Source organism: Bradysia coprophila (genome assembly GCF_014529535.1).
Source record: "Bradysia coprophila strain Holo2 chromosome IV unlocalized genomic scaffold, BU_Bcop_v1 contig_81, whole genome shotgun sequence".
Lineage (NCBI taxonomy): Eukaryota > Metazoa > Arthropoda > Insecta > Diptera > Sciaridae > Bradysia > Bradysia coprophila.
This window is the reverse complement of record NW_023503375.1, coordinates 3,130,060-3,149,273: the sequence shown is the minus strand read 5'-3', so window position 1 is coordinate 3,149,273 and position 19,214 is coordinate 3,130,060. Positions and strand designations below refer to the sequence as shown.

The 19,214-nt window shown below is 36.4% G+C and overlaps 3 protein-coding genes across 3 annotated transcripts; all 3 read right to left on the bottom strand.

Moving 5' to 3' along the window:
• Positions 1–194: 194 nt before the first annotated feature.
• LOC119072435 (venom serine protease-like) lies at positions 195–2,380 on the bottom strand. The gene is made up of 8 exons (XM_037177649.1): positions 2,205–2,380; positions 1,648–1,868; positions 1,461–1,593; positions 1,322–1,398; positions 1,163–1,265; positions 1,006–1,101; positions 475–833; positions 195–410 (listed from the first exon to the last, which is right to left on the bottom strand). Exons 1-8 carry the CDS (start codon positions 2,233–2,235, stop codon positions 222–224), a joined length of 1,209 nt encoding a protein of 402 aa, XP_037033544.1. The 5' UTR covers positions 2,236–2,380; the 3' UTR covers positions 195–221.
• A 2,425-nt stretch (positions 2,381–4,805) lies between these two features.
• On the bottom strand, positions 4,806–18,851 carry LOC119072137 (venom serine protease 34-like). Its single transcript, XM_037177279.1, has 17 exons — positions 18,735–18,851; positions 18,265–18,391; positions 18,095–18,204; positions 17,776–17,974; positions 17,560–17,716; positions 17,296–17,500; positions 17,159–17,221; positions 6,880–6,922; positions 6,681–6,809; positions 6,553–6,620; positions 6,056–6,173; positions 5,885–5,994; positions 5,623–5,821; positions 5,415–5,525; positions 5,301–5,346; positions 5,050–5,245; positions 4,806–4,981 (listed from the first exon to the last, which is right to left on the bottom strand). Exons 1-17 carry the CDS (start codon positions 18,810–18,812, stop codon positions 4,811–4,813), a joined length of 2,130 nt encoding a protein of 709 aa, XP_037033174.1. The 5' UTR covers positions 18,813–18,851; the 3' UTR covers positions 4,806–4,810.
• On the bottom strand, positions 10,678–12,592 carry LOC119072438 (venom serine protease 34-like). Its single transcript, XM_037177653.1, has 6 exons — positions 12,430–12,592; positions 12,066–12,130; positions 11,805–12,000; positions 11,230–11,386; positions 10,978–11,170; positions 10,678–10,906 (listed from the first exon to the last, which is right to left on the bottom strand). The coding sequence occupies exons 1-6, from the start codon at positions 12,452–12,454 to the stop codon at positions 10,739–10,741; spliced, it is 804 nt and encodes a 267-aa protein (XP_037033548.1). The 5' UTR covers positions 12,455–12,592; the 3' UTR covers positions 10,678–10,738.
• Positions 18,852–19,214: the final 363 nt, after the last annotated feature.

Below are 19,214 nucleotides of genomic sequence, written 5' to 3'. Positions count from 1 at the left end.
GAGCTGATCCTCATTAGGACTCCGAAATTTCTTTCTCTATAGAAAAAAAGCTGTTGTCATTCTCCAAAATCGAAATCATCTAGAGTTTTGGCCCTCAAAGGTTGTGAGCTTATAGCCAATGATGTTTCGCTGTTCTTGAACTTACGTTACGCTGTCCTTAGAGTATTAGAATTTGAAAGATAAGACGAAAATGACAAGAACTTCGTTCTTTATTTTCAATATTATGCTAACGCTCGGCGACATAATACTCCTGTTCCAGTAATACTTTCGATCCAGGTCAGAAAAGATGTCAATCTAGAATTAAGTGAGGGATTGGAACCACCGCAACCTTCACCAAGACTAACTAGTCCAACTAAGAAAAGTCTGGGATCAGTTGGTCCACGGTAGAATAACGGTCCACCGCTATCACGCTAACATTTCGGAAATGGAAAAATTAAGTTATTTTGAACACACAGTGTCACTCGAAATACTAACCTGACAAGTGTCCTTCTGCGATGAATATGTACACATCTGTGACGATGCAACATTCGGATAAGTAGATGTACATTGTGCATTTGTATTGCTCAGCACGTTTAGATCTACTTTTAGAAGTACATCAGATACTGGCCCACCGAAAGACGTTGAGCCCCATCCGGTTGCAGTTAGGGTCGTTCCGGAAAAATCCGCTGACGTATAGTAAAACGGTAAGCAAACAGGAGACACACCTCTCGACCACAATATTGGATTAACGGTTTCCACTAAGCCAATGTCATTTAGATTAGTTGTAGGTGAGTAGTCAGTTTTCGGTACGAATCGTTTCACTATATATACGGCCGCGTAATTCGTTTCATTTCCTATTAGGAAAACGTGGTGTTATCAAATTGTGGATTTTATAAATCACGACGCATGCTAAAATGCTTTTTTAGTGAATGAAAGGTTTCCAGCTCGAGTCGGAGACGACTTTGGAAATAAGTGACGAAGTCGCGATATTTGACTCTAGTTAAGAAAAAATAATTTATGGTTCACCTGTTTTAATGTTATGGTCCCCAACTAGGACCGTAGTATTTGAAGGTGTAGTCACTTTCAGACAGTGAGCCGCAGTTACAACATATTTGGAAGAAACTGAAAAAATTGAAGTGGACGTCTTACACTAGTAAAACTATAATTTAGATAAAAATGCTACCAATTGTGGCGCCACAATAAATTTTATAAGTATACGTGTCCACAAGCGCAGCCATAGGCGTAAATTCGTTCACACCAGCTGTAGTACCACCGACAATACGACTCTACATTCGATTTTTGTTAATATCATTATATCGAATTTTACATACGCTACACTTACACTAATCGACCACCCACAGTCACAAACGGTAGTTATTGAACAGTCGAATATTCCATTGTTCACAGTACTGATATACGCTATTGGGTGAAACAAACATTTTTATTGAAAATTCACATCGTCCATTATACCTAGAACGAACCTAGAACCATTTGATTTCCCTGTGATGTAAGACCGATAGTTTTCGCGCCACAATAGTACACAGACGTACTCAGATCTTTCCTGCCATCTGTTGCAAAATAAAATCGTTCACTGGAGCAACTTCCATTCGATGGCTAATTTTATCGAAACATTTGAATGCATAAACGTACCCAATAGATTGTACTTACGTCAGACAAGTTGATAGAACAGGTTGCTCGAACCTGGTATTCACTCGGCGCTACAATCGTATACCTACATGATGATCCTGGGGCATATCCGTATCCAGCAGAATATCCTGGTGATTGAAGAGATATTGTTTGACCCGCATCGACGTTGATTGTTGAATCGCACGCTTCGAAATACGCTTGGCATATCCCAAATACGTTTAGAAGAACAATAATAACAGACACTAAGGCATCATAAAAAGCACAATTAGGTATTAGGACACTGAATTTTTGTTTCGGTTCACTGCGGATCGGAATAGCAATGCAAAAGACACCTAATGCGAAGTGCCATCTGAAAATTTCGGTTTAGTTATTTATGCCACCGAGTGATAAGTGAATTTTTCAGGCACTAGTGCAATATGCAATATACATCTTGTTCATCATCATATTTATCATCGAGTTGCATAAAACGTTCTTTTCAATAAGGACAACGAATATTTTACTTTTCACCGCTGAGTTAAAAAAATTTAGGTTTGCATTAGGTGTTTTTTGAGTTGTATAGATCCAGATTAACAATTTACCTTTACACCAATCCATTTTTATCGAAAACATTTTTTTTACTGACTGCTAAAAGCTAGATCACATCGTTTTTTAACGTAAAAATGTGGTAAACTTAGTAAGAAACGAATGTAATGCGAATTAATAAATTTAATTGTTATGTACACGGGCGACCGAAAAGTACACCTAAACAAACAAATTAATATTTTGTAAATACTACTCTTAATTGTGCTGTTTTTTTCTACTTGCAAATAACCGAGATAAAAATTTTCGTAGCTTTAATCTACTTATTGAGGTAAATGACGACTATACTATGTAAATTCATTGTCGTTTTATTCGTCAAGATAAAATCTATTTTCGTGAGTTGTTGATCTCATTTCTGGAATAATATTCAAACTCTTATCGAAAGAGGTAGAAATGTTAAGGCCACCTTTACTGTACTCAGCTGCTACGACAGACAATTTTTCGGGTCTATTTATTATGTATCTAAACCAGAACGTGAACAGTCGTATCAACTGCAATGCCTTCAGAAAAAACAGAACCGCACAGTTGCAAACTCTAGTGAAACTCGTCAATCTAAAAATTTGGTGTTACAATGAAAGTGACGAAGTAAACGTGATATTTCCTCCATGTGTGCACCGACCCCATATACTCTGAACATACCCCAATACAAACGGCAGTTATTTGCGAAACTGTTTTGTTCGGTTGATTTTAGGTGCCCGAACGAAGTGACGGCTCTATACAAAAGTTCATTTCTTTACATGGGACCGGACGAAAAAGCTAAAAGCCTTTAGAAATCCCTCGATTAAAAAAACACTTTTTCACAACGTAGGTGAGAAAATAGTCATTTTCTCCCTACCGCTGAAAATTCGGTGCTTTGTCGTGTGAGTTTTGTTGATCCGAGGCGAAGCCGAGGTCAATAAACAACCGAAAACGAGACTTTTCAACTTTTATCCCGAGTTGTGTAAAACTCAACTTTTCATCTTTTTATCCTTAATATAGTAGTAGAACACTAAACCAGTGAAGTAATGTCACATCTCGTATCCGTTACTCATCGTGATATCAAATTATTTCCCGTGTGCAGTATGCTTTATGAGCGATGTAGAGGGTTTTCGCTAGGAAGGTAATGGCCCTATTACCTTACTTGCAAAGTAAAATACTAACATGCTTTTGAAACCTAAACCATTGTTTACCCTAGGTGTGTAATAAGCCACTTTCGACCCTAGGGAAAACATAAACATGTAAAATTATGTGTTGACCTCGAGAAGAAAAATAGAAAATTTCATTTTCTCGGGTGACAACACTCTCGAATTGAAATTTCCTACTTTTCTTCCCTTGGGCAATAAAAAACTTTTCTCGTGCTTCTGACTTGTGTGCGTACACAATACAATACATCTTGTGCTAGGCAATGTCACCAAAACTTTTTTCGAACTCATTGCGTGTGGTACGGTTTTTTTTTAACGAACATTTGTTTTGAGCTTCTTCAGCAAAAAAGCAGAACTGATTCCTTGCTAAAACATCAAATGTAGAAAGAGACGCATAACTTCACATGTTATATTTTCATATGATAAACAAGCACGCACGCATTTTTAAAGCCGACACATTTTCTGTTTCTGTGTTTTACTTGAGTTTCTGATTTCTCCATATAAAAATACAAGCAGAATTCACAAAAAAACTAGTGAACCACAAAACAGAAAATGTGTCGGTTTTCAAAATTCCGTGAGTGTACACCCTGTCTCGTGTGCATAAGTGTATGTGTACGTTTCAATGTGATTTCATATGGATTGTATTGGATTGCATTTATGGATTAAATAACGTTGAAAATAGAAGAAAAATTCTAAAGTAAGTACACCCCTGCTTAACCTATTACAGACGACAAGCAAATGACCAGTATTGTTATCGGGTCTATTACTTCAATCGATCAAAGTATTTTCATCTTTTGATTTCAAATCTTGTACTTCAATTCTTTTAACAAGAACTTTACTACATAAAGGACCATAGTACTCAGAGCTTGTCATTGTTTTTGTCGTTGTTATCGATAACAGATGAATTGCCGTATGTGACATGTTAACTTACCTTGAGTTTTATTTGGTCGTGAGGTTTTGATAGCCTAGTTGATATATTCTAAAAAAATATATTTGTGGGTAACACGACAGAACAGAACGTCTTACGTTCTGAATTACAGGAGGCAGTAGAGCTTTTTGTGTTATTCACGGTCCACAGTTTTACATCATTTTCGAAGTTGACAGCAAAAACCTACCGTAATTTGAATAGAAAACAATTTTCAGTGGAAATAACAAAAAAATCCAGTAACCCATTGGAAATTGTTTTTCTTCCGAATTACGGCAGAAACGACGAAATTAATGTGGAAAGCTTAAAATGAGTTGACTGTTCTTGCTTCGGCACAGCATATACTAAACCTTCGAAGTGCGTTGGTTTTCTAATTAACTTTCACAGCTGCAAACATAACACCAGTGCATTTACTGAGTCTTCTATAAATTTTTTTATTTTCAAGAGTCTGCCCAACAACCTTGTACTTCATTTTCCAAAGACAGTTCACCGTTTATTGTGTTGATAGCAGATGATTTATCTCAGTCTCAGGTTGTGCACGAAAAAAACAATAATTTCTCTATCGGCAGTAAGTAGCACCGAATGTATTTGCTTGTATCCAACTTAAATACGACGTAACTCTAGTATTTACGGACGGATAATCGGTCGCACAACCTTGACCATAACTGATAATGCCCAACAAAAACACTCGGCCATTAGCAGTTCCAAAGATTGGACCACCAGAGTCTCTCTGTTGTAATTAACACTCAATTAATTACCAAAATGTGAAAATGATAACTCAGTTGATTTACACCATACCTGGCATGTGTCCTTGGATGGCGTTTTTACACACATCTGTGTTGAAGCAATATTACTGTAATACGTACTACAAACCGCATTGCTAATTACATTCAATGAAACTTTTCTAAGCTTCGTGGATATTTCACCACCGTAAAAGATCGTGCCCCATCCAACAGCTTCCACTACGGAGCCAGTAAATGGGACGGTTTCGTATCTGTAAAGAACGAATGAGTCGTTTTGCTCGACATATAGATCAGCTTCGATCTTACGCAAATGGTAAACACGCCGGACCCACAGCTACATTGTAGGCAATACCTGTTACGGGAAATTTGAAATTAAAGCTTTGGTGAACAGGTCAATTTTGAGCTAAAAACTATATTAACTTGTTGCTGTGTTTATAATGCCAATGTCGTTTAAATTGGTGCTTCGGTCAAAGCTCGGGTGAATAGTGACGCTACTAACTGGATAGAAAACTGCATAGGGAGTGTCTGATGCTACAAACATGATATTATTGGAAATGAAATTGTAAAACATGAGTGGTAATGAGGAAAGCCACAGACGCCAAAAATGGCGAATGGTCCCATCACATACTTGTTGCGTAGTCGTCGTCACCAATCAGTACGGATAAAGATGTCGCTACTCTATTCGTAAGACAATGTGCCGACGTTAAAACGTGATTATTCGAAATTATTGTTCCGCCACAATAAACAGTCCGATCCCTTGTGTCCATTATGCCAGCCATCATTGTGAATTCATTCACTCCAGTTACTTCACCTTGTACAATGCGACTCTGCAAGAAAAATTGGATTTGCATGCTGACGATTGTGGTAATGATTTTGTTGATAAGTCTTACAACTTTACGTCTGCCACAATCGCATTGGTTTGGAGTCGTGGTTTGTGACTGTACGCTTAACTGGCAGCGAAATTTCCCGGATATGTATCCACTTGCTTGTGATCTAAGAGCTGTCGATGTGGCATTTTTATTCGTCAATTTAGACTATTATTTATGGTATAGGAGACAAACCTATACTGATTGAATTGCCAGCTGTTGTAGAACTGAAGGTTTGTGAAGTGCAATACCAGTTCGTATTGGGATTGTCCATTCCTGACCACGAGACTTCCAGTCTATCGTTGCAACTGTTCTATTGGAGAATAAAGTGGAAGATCGTCAGTTTCTATACGCACTAAATTTCCACTCTGTTTAGCATTCCGTGCGTGCACCCACGAGACAAAATTTCAACACAATATTGATCGTAGTAAATAGTGAAAAAAGGGCAGATCCGAATAAAAATTGTGAACTATAAAGTGCTAGTGACTTGGCTTGGCTAAGCCTTCAATACATTTTCTCATGCTTCGTTTCTTTTATTTTAAGCTTTGAAAATTGTTAGGAGCGACACCTTTCGGTAAACTTTGTACTCTGATAGCAAATGAATGTTTGTTTTTGTATAGGCACAAAGTTCGTTGATCGCTCTTAACAACTTCGCAATATATAGTAACGAGTTTAATTCAATATCGATTTACTTGCGGTAAAGTCACATCTATGCAATTAAGCGTTATTTTTGAGTTAACTGGTCCCTGAGCTCGCCAACCTGTAGTCGAAAATGAAATCAATCGCCAGATCACTATTGTATGATTAAAAAAGGACCTACGACAATTAGTTCCCGCTGGATAGTAGGTTCCATATCCAGGCGAAAATATGTCATATGTTTGACCGGCAACAACATTTTGAAAGTAATCACAGCCAGAGAATTGAGCTCGGATTGATGTCACAAAAAGAGCTGTAAGTTGAACGGATCAGTTCGAAGTGAACATAGGTGTGTGGTATAACATTTAGAAAACACGTCTTACCATTGAGGAGAAGTACTAACAATTGATTCGGCATTTCTAGCGTTTAAAATAAATTGTCCTTTATACAGATTCAGAATCAGTAACTAACGAATGTGACAAATGATATCAGTTTACCTTAACTAACTGTTAAGTAGACTGCAACGCTAACATAACAAAGAGACGAAGAAAAAATATGAAAATCAATAAAATTTTCAGGTATTGCAAGACTGAATAACTAATAGCACATTGTTGTGCTGTTGATTTGATCGGTGTTAAGAGGTGGTAACTGGGTCGAGAATCGCGCGGTGTGTTAAACTGCTATAGGTTATTCGCTTTATCGATTTGTATTTTGAACTTAACAGACATTTCTTTGAAAACAAAATTTTTATTTCCACTTGACTTAACGGTTGACTAAATTTGTCGGATTTTCGATTTCGTTATTTCGATGTGGAAATTGATAGATCCGATATGTGAAAAGGAGTTGAACTTCTATTGGTACAAGAAATTGACGATGTTGAAAAATCTATTTATAAAGAAGAAATGTTGGAATAAATTTCAACAGTCGTTGGTCCGTATAACCATTACTGGTTCATTCCATTCAGTTTTATCGCATATAAGAAAATAATGTAGTTTGGGTATGGAGTTGTTTGACCTAAAACTTTTTTTTTGTGTATCGAATCGCTCTTTATCAGGTGTGTGCATCAAATGTTTAATCAGAATGTAGTCGGAGTTAGGCTTTTCAAATGCAAAGAAATTATTGTTGGTCGTTTGTGGCTTCAGACTATATCAGCGAGTTGTCTTTCATTCCTAAGAGAAATCACCCTTCCCAACAATGATAGTCTACGATCTCCCTCTAAAGAATCCATCTAAAGTTGAGAATACGCCTAGTGTGACCTATTTGTCAGGTAATTTTCAAAAATAAAACTTACCTGAATCAGGGTACATTCATATCAGATTTCAGGAGCCTTAAAATTTCATTCAAACATTTCTGGTAAATTTCAGATCAGTTCCGAGCTTTCCTCACTCTGACAAAATATGTTTTTTTTGTAACATTTTTCTTCTCTTTTTACTTTTGTCAATTAATTTTGTCAAAATATCTCTGCCTTGACAATCCCGTCCCTTAAAGTTTACGACATACGCATGACTTCAATTAATTCAACGTCTAATTTTTGAAACTTATTTTTAGTCATCGCTATTAGTACAGGTGAATTTTGAAATAAAAAATGTTAATCGTCTCTGAAATTGCACGACTATTGAGCAAAGAGCGTATGTTTCGATTGTATTTCGACGTAGAATTTATCAGTCAATATTGAATATTTATCGACTAACTTTAAAAATATTGTGAGTTCAGTGTGATGAGTGACGTCGAATCGAAACACACTTTGTTTTTGCTTCATCGAAAATTATCTACCTTCGCTATCAACAAGCTTCACTTCCGTAATATAATTTCAGTTATGTAATATATTGTGCAGTATAGGTACACAATAAGTACGAAAACGTTTACACGACGATAAGATTCACAGGTAGTAGCCACGGAAGAAGATCAACATATTGATAAAAGGGGGAACATATGGTGACTTCACTCTTACTGGCAAATCTCCAGAACGAGCTCACCGATTTTAGTAAAAAAAAATACGGAAGTGTAGCTCTTTAAATTCTATAAGCCTTCCGAGGAAATATTTTGCGAATCTTCTATCGGTTTTGAGAAAAAAATATTTTTCGGCTTTCATTTCCATCATTTTCAGAATGTAAAAAACAAAAAAAAATGGACTTAGACTAATCATACCTAGACTGGTAAAACGTACGAAAAAAAATGTGGTCCCGTCCCGAGACCAGTTTGCAACAGATACACATTTTGTACAATTATAAGCGCAGAAAATTTTGGAAATTCTATTAGGCACATTTAAATTTTTTGCGCTAATTTGCCCACTAATTTTGTAGGGAAAACTCACACTATCAAATACAGTGGGGTTTTTTAGATCGGAATTTATTTGAGATTTTTAAGAGTTTTAAAAGTCAGCGGAATCAAAATTTGAAAATCCCTCAGCGGAATCAAAATTTGAAAATCCCTCAGCGAATTCAAATCTCACGCCAAAATATCATAGAATAGGAAGAAATTAATTGACTGGGAACATCAAAACTTTTAAAAAACTCTGATAAATCTAAAATTGTACGTTTTAAAGATGAACACACTGTATTTCATATTTTATGTTGGGACCACAAATTTTACGTAATTCGGTCCTGATAAGTCTAAATTTACGAATGAAAAATAAAAAAAAGTGACATGACGATGGCTCACGGTTATAAGATTGCGTTGCCGTCATTTACGTTACTTTGTTAGTCCGTCCGTCCGTCCATGTTTACAATCTTCTAAAGTCTTCTTTAGAGTTTCTTGAAATTTTGTCAGTAGATTCTAGTCGTCATTCTAAGACATTCCCCCCCCCCCAAAAAAATTGGGCGTTTGGGAGTTTCCATCCCTATAACAGCATGTTTTATTTGTGTATATGTGTGTCAGAAGAAATAATTTTTTTCCAACTAGTAATTATGAATAGTGATTGGTAAAGGTCGGAAAAAGCGTTTTGATGAATTTGGGTTATTTTCGACATGAGTGATGTGTTCCAAGGTTGGTTCCTAAATTTTGGGATGAGAGATGATTTCTCTAGCACTTCCTAACTTCCATCGAATTTTTCGATGGATTTCGATTATTTTCGATATAAGCGAGGTGTTTCAATGTTGGTTCCTAACTTTTGGGATGAGAGATTATTCCTCTGGCAGTTCCTAACTTCCATCGGATTTTTCGATGGATTTTGGTTATTTTCGATATAAGTGACGTGTTCCAAGATTAGTTCCTAAATTTTTAATTGCAGATTCGGATAGAGTATCTTCTGAAACGTCGAGAAAACACTTTTTTGGAAAAAGTATGTTCGCGAAATTTCGCATGGAAGATATAGATTTATTATATATTGATTTATTCATTTATTGATATAAATTGCAACCAAATAACATAACAGAAAATCAAACCAAACTTTCAAAACAACTGATATCAGTTGAAAATTAACGCAAGTCCTTGTCCATACTTCCAAAACAACTGATATCGCTGTAGGCTGCGCTTGTACGCAAAAATTGTCGAAGCAATAATTAGGCCGAACAAATTCTAAAAGAAAAATTTTACCTAAAAAATTTTGCGCCATAAGTGGCGTAACAAGAAACTTTGCTACTTGTTTAAAATTCGTGAGTTTGTTCACTTTACGCCTTATGAAGAAGCAAAGTTTATCAAACTTATTTTACACCCTAATTCGATTTTTTAAAAGAGTTTGCTTCACTTTTCTTTAATATATCATTTTCATTATGATGCGGTACACGTCAACGTAACACCACTTAATTTTTCGTCAAGTACAGCCTGGGACAGTCAAAAAAGTGCATTTTTATTCTATACGTGTTTCATCGCTGTTTTGCCATTGTAATTTGTATTGTTAAAACAGCTGACATCGATAAACACGAAAATCATAAAAATACACTTTTTTGACTGTCCTTGGCTGTAGTCCTTAACCTCAATTAATTGATGTTAACTGCGTTCAGTTTACTGGTTTTTACTTGAAAATCGTTCCTTCAATTCATTCGTGAAAATAATGTAGCTTTTCAATGTTAAACGAAATTTTATTTGAACCCGTTCAATCTATACTTGCATCAAAAGAAGTAGTAGACTTGATAATTTTTCATATACCTGGCCTTGTGTGTGAAAAATGGAAACTCTCTCAACAAATAACTTATATTTCGTTGTTAGCTGGTGTAATTATTGGATAATAAATAATTTCATGGTCTCGTTGAAGTTTGATTGATTTATTAAGGTGGAACATTGCATAAATCATTACAAAGAAAATCAATAATAAACGGCTCCGGGTGTATTTTGTCTGATCCATGAAACAAATGTCGTTACTCTGGTGTTAATTGATGGATAGTTTCCAGCACATCCTATACCTCCGATAATTATACCAACCAGATTTACCCGTCCGTTCAACATATAATATACTGGTCCGCCGGAGTCAAACTAAACATCAGAAAATTTAAAAAAATGGAAAATGGTTTGAAAATAAAAGTAATAAAATTTGAGTTCATTACTTGACATGAATCACGACCGTTCGAGCCGTATGTACAAAGGTGGCTGTTTGAAATGTATGAGTAGGTCCTTCTACAATCATCATTACTGATCACCCCGATTTGAACTTTTTTAAGAACTGTAGATTTTGGACCACCGAATTCCGTTGAACCCCATCCAACGGCTTCAACAGTCGAGCCAGTAAACAACAGATTTCTGTTGGGTAAATGGTTTGCTTTCTAATAATATTTGAGAATGATATTTGATGAGCTTACGTTGGCGGAAGGCAAACGGGACCAACTGCCACGTTATAAACGATGCTTCTCTGCGTGGTGATGATAGCAATGTCGTTTGTATTTGTGTTAGGATTATAGCCTGGATAGATATTACATCTTTGGACCAAATAGACAGCAGCAAAGCTCGTGTCAGCGCCTATAGATTTTGTTCTCAGTAAAAAGGAAAGCAGGTTTGTTTACTAGCGGCCAGAAAGTGCGTCATTACCGCGTAAACAAAAATCATTCGCATGTTCTGGCCTCGCACTAGTACATAACTGCCTGGCTGGGAAATTTTTTGTGTTGAGGTGTGTGGGAAGGTAGTTTTCCGAGCCGAAGGAGAGGAATACATCCCAAACTCTTCAACAAACAAAGTTTTCCAGCAAGACAGTACGATACTTTGTTGTCTTGTAGCCAGGCAATTTGAAAAACCGGTTTTGAGCGACACAGTAATGACGCATTTTCTGGTCGCAAGAAAACAAAAAATTTTGTATTTCGACGTGTTTCCCACGCGCCTCAAAAAAAAATGTCCCAGCAAGACAGTGCATGTACCACTTCTCAGTATCAGTCTCAATTACCTATACTGTAGTCCCAGTCCCCTACGAGCACTTTCAATGAGGCTGGATTTCTTCCTGCAACACAATGGGCTGCCGTTAGCACATAATAATTTGCCAAAATGGTGCCACCACAGTAAACAGCCGAATTATCTGCAACAATGCCAGCCATCATAGTGAATTCATTTACGCCTGTATTAACGCCACCAACGATTCGACTCTAAATTTTGGACAATTACTATTGTTTCTACAACATATTAGATGGTATGTCACGTTGTAACTCACAGTTCTTCTCCTTCCACAATCCTGTGCGGACGATTGTAGCATGAGTAGAAGTGGAACGCATAACACTAGATAAAAGGAAACGATGAAAATTGTGCTTTTTGTTGCACGAACACAAAACTCGCAAAAAGGGGCATTGTGTTTAAAGTTTGACTAATTCACAAATAACTTCGGTTGAGTTGCCAAAACTCAAAACTAACTTGTGAAGCGAATGTTAGGAAATGCTAATAGAATAACGACATCGAGTAATTTTCCTTCAACGTTTAACGTTAAAGTTTGGAATTGAATTGAAGTGTTCACATACAACTTCAGGACAATAACTGTCGCTTTAAACCATCGTCTGCTGCTGTAATTTGTTTCATCTTACCTATAAACAGTGTTCGTAATTTCATTTTGAAGATTGTAAAGACTCTGAAAATTGGAGTTTTATTTTGGTTAACATTTTAGTCTCTGCACCGAGATGCACTTGTCCTTAGATGTAGAAAGATAAAAAAAATGTTTGAAGTTAAAATCCACGCACGCAACATCAACATCTTTTCCACTCAAAACACATCGTAATGGAAAATTTATTTTTTTTTCTTTGTCGAAACATATTAAATTCAAAATTATTCCTTTCGTTCACTCGCAAAAAGTTCTATTTTTATCTTCAAAATAAAATTTATCTTTCAGAAAATATTCATTAATTTTTCCTACCTGTACGTTGTCGAAACAATTAAACTTAAATGATAGACTGATAAGGTTTTGTCATGTGTTTCCCAATAGCCTTATCAAAATTATGAATAACTTGAATTGTTCAGGATCGTCGGGCCAATGTAGGTCGCATCCGAACCGAAAAGACAAAAAAATTTGTAATGAAGAGTGTCCAATATCCATCTAATTGCTCGTCTCATTGATTTTGTCTTTTCATTTGCAAAACTTTAAATGGGTTTTACAACCGAATCGGCGCATATCGTTGTTGGATATCTTTTTTTTATGGTACGTACTGATCCCCTAATGCGTACGCATCATTTTAGACGCTGTCTATGTTACAAGTATTGCCATGGCACGGAATACAACGAATAATATTCTCTAACAACTGCTCTGCTTGTAACACAAATATCAATTCCAGCCGAAATGAAGACCAAAGTATTAATTAAATCAACCAACTGAATCTTTGTGGAGTCTGATATTTAACTGAAACTAACCCTTCTCGTTCCTACCGAGTCGAGACTATTTAATGACTATTTAGATTTATCAGGGTGCGGGACGATCACCAAGTGATCTAGAAACACAGATCTAGTGATCCTTTGTTTTCTTCCCGATCATCTTTCAAATCAAGGCAAGCTTCCAGTCACCACCAGGAACTTGTCTAGAATGGCAGGTCCCAGAGGGGCAACTTCGGAGGGTTACACAACTTAATCTCCATTGAGCCTACGACCTTAGGATATTTACAGATGACAATAACTAAATGTGGAGCCGCATTTGTGAAAGTTGAGACGACCGGTTGAATTTCTTTTAACATTACCTTAACCTGTTACAGACGGCATGACCTGTATTATTATCGGGTCTGTTACTTCCATCGATCAAAGTATTTTTAATCCGTTGATTTCAAATCTTGTACTTCAATTTTTTTAACATGTATTTTACTTTAGAAAGAACCATTTTACCCACAGCATGTTATTATTTTGGTCATCGTTATCGATATAACAGATGAATAGCGGTATGTGACAGGTTTATTGTCTACAAAATGTAGTTTCTGAGGAAAGTGTCTTTTTTGGGCTGTTATTGACGATTTCCAAGGCGCCACCAAGAAGTACAATTTACAAATCATTTCGTATGAAAGCAATGACATCTATTTATCATGAAAGTCTCCTCGCCTGAAATTTTTGCTTTATCTATTTGTATCGTATTGACGCTTTTTCTGTGGGATCCCCAGCTAAATATTTTTGTTGTTTTTTTCCAAGTTGATTCAAGTGTTACACATGTTAATTGAAAACAAAATTGTTTTTGTCCGTGACATGTTAAAAGTCGAGCTACGTACGTAACTTGCAAAAAATATCAACCGGAATAAAAATGAGATCGAAAATTATATCCTACAATTTCCAAGTCAATACTTTGCGCGTTAACCAGATCTCATTCAGATCTCAACAGCAACTTTTTTAATCTAAAATTTTAACAACAATGAAAATTAATTACAAAAGCGACGACATGCAAATAACACTTGGCACATACATCAAATAAATAGAATAGAAAGATTTTGATTGCTCTTTTCGCGACACACTTTTTACGTGAAAATTGTCATGTTTGTTAAGTGTGTAGACCATAAAGAAACAGAAAATAATCAGCACCTTTGCTAATATTTATATTTATTAATTATGTAAAAATTGTTTGATTGACAAACACTTGAGTTGTCACATCGCTTATTTGAAATAGAACGATCAAGTGGTCGTTTTTACTATTTTCATAGAACAATTTCTGAGCCGGAGAACGATCTTTTTGGGTGTACTTTTAGGACAGCGTTAAGTTTGATCGAAAAGCTTCCATAGGAATCCTTAAAACTTTCCAATGCTCGAAAGATAAATTTTTAAATAATTATTACCTGAAGTTTGCGCAGACATTATTCCTACTTTCTTATACCATTATTGGCGATTTGCAAGGTAAATATATATGGTCGGAGGCAACGCACTTCAAGCAAAAGTGATCATAGTCGACAGCTGCCAAATAGAGTACTACAGACCTACAGTGTTATGATGAAAGAGAAAGAGATATTTTGACAAGTACCCCAAGGCAAGTTATAATAAACTGGTCTTCGGTCCTTTCGCTGTCAACGTACCACGTTGAAAGAGAAGCAAATACTTTGACAAGTACCCCAAGGCAAGTTTTAATAAGTAGTCTTCGGTTTTCTCGCTCTGATCATAACAGTATATTTTGTATGAAATTGATTTTTACAGTGTTTTACAGTTGTATGACACACTGTTCAGTTTCAGTACCCTATTTAGAGTGCCACTCATGCTTGAAGTGCGTTGGCGGAGGTCATGCCATTCAGACGCGCGGCTTAGCACAATAGTTGAATACTAATGACACCTTTCTTTTAAATGGTTGACTATGATTTACTTGTGTTTCACAAAATGTGATTCGGTTATTTATGGCATTACCTCCACTCCAATATTTACCTTGGCGATTTGCAACGAAGGGCGGCGGCGCGTAGCGAAAATAAATCAAACACACTTATGTCCGATATTCAAATTTTTTGAACATAGAAAGTAGTGTCACCTACATGGGTCTGTTCCAAGGTTATTTGAGCTGTCATCCATAGAGCCATAACCAAAAAATGATTGTTGACAAATTGTTTGCAAAAGCGTTGAGCTTAACACGTAGGGGATAATGCTCGAGTAGGCACTTTAGGCACACCGGAAATTGCTAAGGGGGTCGAGGAAACCTTCAAATAAATTTCTAAAAATCAAAAGTCAAATTTCGGTGTCCGGTGTGCCTAACGTTGACAAGCTTAGATTTTGAACCGTCTATTCTTCGTTCTTTTTTTACACAGGATTTTAAATTTAGTACTCAAAGAGCTGCCACTTTTTTGGCATAAAAGTTTGGGTCAAATAAAACACAACGAAAATAACCTTAGGTTACGTTTGAAAGTCGAGGGGGAAACAACAATGGAAAATCTTGTCCCACCGTTCGGCCATTCGCCTATTATTTCCCCATTATTCGCCTTCATTCGCTCATTGTTCGCCCAACACTGTCCCACTATTCGCTCGTGTTGTTTTCCCCTCGTTGAATGTACCGTAACTTGAAGATGATCTATAAAACTAAGACCGATGTCACCGTGTGAAAACAAACAGTCAGGACTGCATTAAAACGGCAATGTTAACAAGTTGAGTTGGTCAACTAACTGTACATACGACTTGAATCTGCTATAATCTATGTTAGAAAACTCATAAATTCCTCAATTTACTTGAGCTTCAAACATAGTTTCATATAGTGAGATCTATGTATACTAGGACGGTCCTAGTAGGACCTAAATTAGTAAGAGTCCATTAGCGCTTCTCCCAACAATTCTTTCGCCGGAAAGCCGTGCGAAAACTCTACACGCAATTTTCACTTGATATGAACCGATTCAATCAGCTTGTAACCGATGAACATTCAGATCTATTCGCCTAGTTGGTTGGCCTATATAGGCGCCACATTTTCTTATAGTACTTCATTCACACTGGACCATTTTTTTTTTGTGTAACAACTTCACATTGATTCATTCCCGTGAAATGTCAAAGCAGTGAAGTTTGTTCATGAAAAAATAATTCAGTGACACATAACAAAACGTACTAAAATGTAATTGTCTGAGAGAAAAACCTATTAAATTTCTAAACAACCTGTTCCTGACGAGGTGAGTTACACAATTGTTAAATGTAAAGCTTGTGCAGAATCAGCAACAGCTGAACATCTCCAGCTGGTCGACAAAGACAATACATTTGTATCGAAAAGAATTCAGAGGCAAGCTACATACAGTGCATTGTCCTTCCTAAATACCTTAAAACATTACAGAATAATGCACACGCTGGAACTTTAGACACCCTGGAAAGTAGTAAAGGAGTCGGGGGTTACCCCCAATTAAAATTTGAAAAATGTAAAATTTAATTTTTTATTTTTAGAAATTTATTTGGAGGTATTCCTCGACTCCTTTACTGATTTCCAGGGTGCCTAAAGTCGACGAGTCACAGTAACCAGCAAAGTGTTAAGGTCATCTATGTGCGCATATAACACGTACGACTGTAGTAAACTGTTGTTGAGAATATGGTATGCATATTATACAAGAAGAGTATGTTTGTTGATCAGCTGTTGCTGATTTTGCACAAGCTTTACGTTTAATGATTGTAGAATATTTTTCCTATTTTGTTTGAGTCAAATATAAAGGAACAATTAAACTGCAAGAACTTCGTGCTCCATAAGTCGATTGTAAAATTAAAATTTTTATTATTAATCACTGAAAACGAACTCTATTTGTAGCAGTATTGAATAGTCGGCGTGTTTAATTGTATCCAACGCAAGTACGACGTAACTCTTGTATTGACTGCGGGACTTGACGATGCACAACCACGACCATAGCTCACTACTCCAACTAAGTACAACAAATTGTTGGACGGTCCTGTGTAAAGAAGTGGACCACCGGAATCAGACTACACGGAAAACAGTTCTAGCGTTATAACGAAACCAATTCGGTGCCACACTTATTTATAAACGATGAACCAACCTGACAAGTGTCTTTGTCAACGGTGTAGGTACACATCTGGAAATAGTCGATACTTTCCGAGAACGCATGAGAGCATTGCCTATTCGATATGACATTCAATTTAACTTTTTGTAGAGTCGTTGATAGCGGTCCACTGAATTCCTTAGAACCCCAACCCGTGGCTTCCACGACTTTGTTGATAAATTTTTCGGACGATTCTGAAAATCTTTGTTTGGTTTCCTTTAGTTCTGCTCCTCTTTCGAGCAATTATTTTCTGAGATTTACCTATATGGGAGACACACTTGTCCTACTGCCTCGTTAAAAGTCATTGGTCGCACCGTTTGTATTAAAGCAATGTCATTTTTGTCGTCTTGTGACTTATAGTCACTATGAATAACAGCTCTGGATAATCTGTACAAAGCAGCGAATTTCGTGTCATTGCCTGATACAGAGTAGAATCATGATCTCTATATGGGAAACAAAGAACAAGAAAATGTTAACCTGTTCGATAGTCGTGATCACCGACCAATAATGCCAGATCCTGTATGTCCCTTTTCATTAAGCAATGTGCTGCAGTTATGGCATAACTTTTATCGATGATTGTTGCACCACAAAAAATAACGCGAACATTCTTTGTCACAAGCCCGGCAGTCATAGGAAATTCATTAACCATTGCCTCCATTCCGCCCACGATTCGATTCTGAAAACATTCACATCTTTACTGTGAACTTAATAAGGCCAGGTTAAGGCGCTGTACATCGCATGCAAACATTTGCTACAGTAAACCGCCTTAACCTGATAACCTAATCTGGTCGCATACTTTCTTCCGTTTTCCACACTCGCACGGAAACACGATATCAGGTGAAGACGTTAAGCGACATCTGAAAAATGCTCCAATCAGCGCATTCAACGCACTGAATGGTTTGAATGCTAAAAAAAGAAACATTTAATCCTGCCACTGAACTGTAGCAGCAAAATTTATTATCATACCAATCACCATTCGATTACCCACGGATTGAGTGCGAAATGATTTTATACCACAATATCGATTGGCATCGCTTAAATTCGATTCACCACTTGCTGATACTTCAATTCTGGCGTCGTTACAATTGTTGCTCTAAAAAAAAGAGAACCAGCACGGCTATAAAAGGAATGTTTATCAAGCAAGACCCATTCACCATCGAAAGAAATACCATTGAACGCAACATATAAAAGAATTTAACGGCTAAAAAGGAAGCGAATTTTATTTGCTTAGCGTTAATCTCTTTGAAAGGACTCGGGTCAAGCGAAACGAAAATCGACTTTGTTGAATAAAAAAAAGAAAAACAACCAAACCATGATACCAATGTAATGTGATAAAACGTAAAAAAGCGATGTATCAACAAACAAACAAAACACACGAAAATATTTTTTACATCGATCGTCGTATATAAAACGAGAGTACCAAACTGTAATCTTACCAATGGCATATAAACCTCATCACACTCCAATACAAGAATGTGTCCTGCGGGCGCTTCGGCAGCCCATCGACAATCCATACCCTCTCGATTGAATATACCATTGCGATTTTGCTCTGGCGAGAAAATATCATACGATTTTCCAACTTCAACATTTTGAAAATAATCACATCCATGAAATGGTTTTATAGCCAATATCACGTCGATAAGAGTGGATACTTGAATAAAATGCGATACAGAATGTTGTATATGAAAAAAATATTTGTGCGATACTTTCGGAGCATAAATTAAATGTGTTAAACAGCTACAAAAAAATGTTTGTTTCTGCATTTTATTTTTCGTTTTACAAAAAAAACGAGCAATAAAATTATCGATAACTATAAAAGCTTTGCGGGTTTAAAACGTATAATATTTATTTATAAATGAATAATCAGCTCTATTTATTGATAACATTTCCATTTTATGAATAATAATTTAATTGAA

Excerpts from the sequence above, each read along its gene's own strand:
- LOC119072137 (XM_037177279.1), bottom strand. The coding sequence starts at position 18,812 with ATGGATTGTCGATGGGCTGCCGAAGCGCCCGCAGGACACATTCTTGTA. Across the intron at positions 5,995-6,055 it reads TGGCAATTCAATCAGTATAG|CTCTTAGATCACAAGCAAGT; the intron begins GTTTGTCTCCTA and ends CCACATCGACAG. Across the intron at positions 5,526-5,622 it reads TGACGACGACTACGCAACAA|CATCAGACACTCCCTATGCA; the intron begins GTATGTGATGGG and ends TCATGTTTGTAG.
- LOC119072438 (XM_037177653.1), bottom strand. The coding sequence starts at position 12,454 with ATGAAATTACGAACACTGTTTATAG. Across the intron at positions 11,387-11,804 it reads GGACTGGGACTACAGTATAG|GCGCTGACACGAGCTTTGCT; the intron begins GTAATTGAGACT and ends CAAAATCTATAG. Across the intron at positions 11,171-11,229 it reads CCCGTTTGCCTTCCGCCAAC|AAATCTGTTGTTTACTGGCT; the intron begins GTAAGCTCATCA and ends TTTACCCAACAG.
- LOC119072435 (XM_037177649.1), bottom strand. The coding sequence starts at position 2,235 with ATGTTTTCGATAAAAATGGATTGGTGTAAAG. Across the intron at positions 1,869-2,204 it reads AAAAATGGATTGGTGTAAAG|TGTCTGTTATTATTGTTCTT; the intron begins GTAAATTGTTAA and ends ATGATGCCTTAG. Across the intron at positions 1,594-1,647 it reads GTTCTATCAACTTGTCTGAC|CCATCGAATGGAAGTTGCTC; the intron begins GTAAGTACAATC and ends CGATAAAATTAG.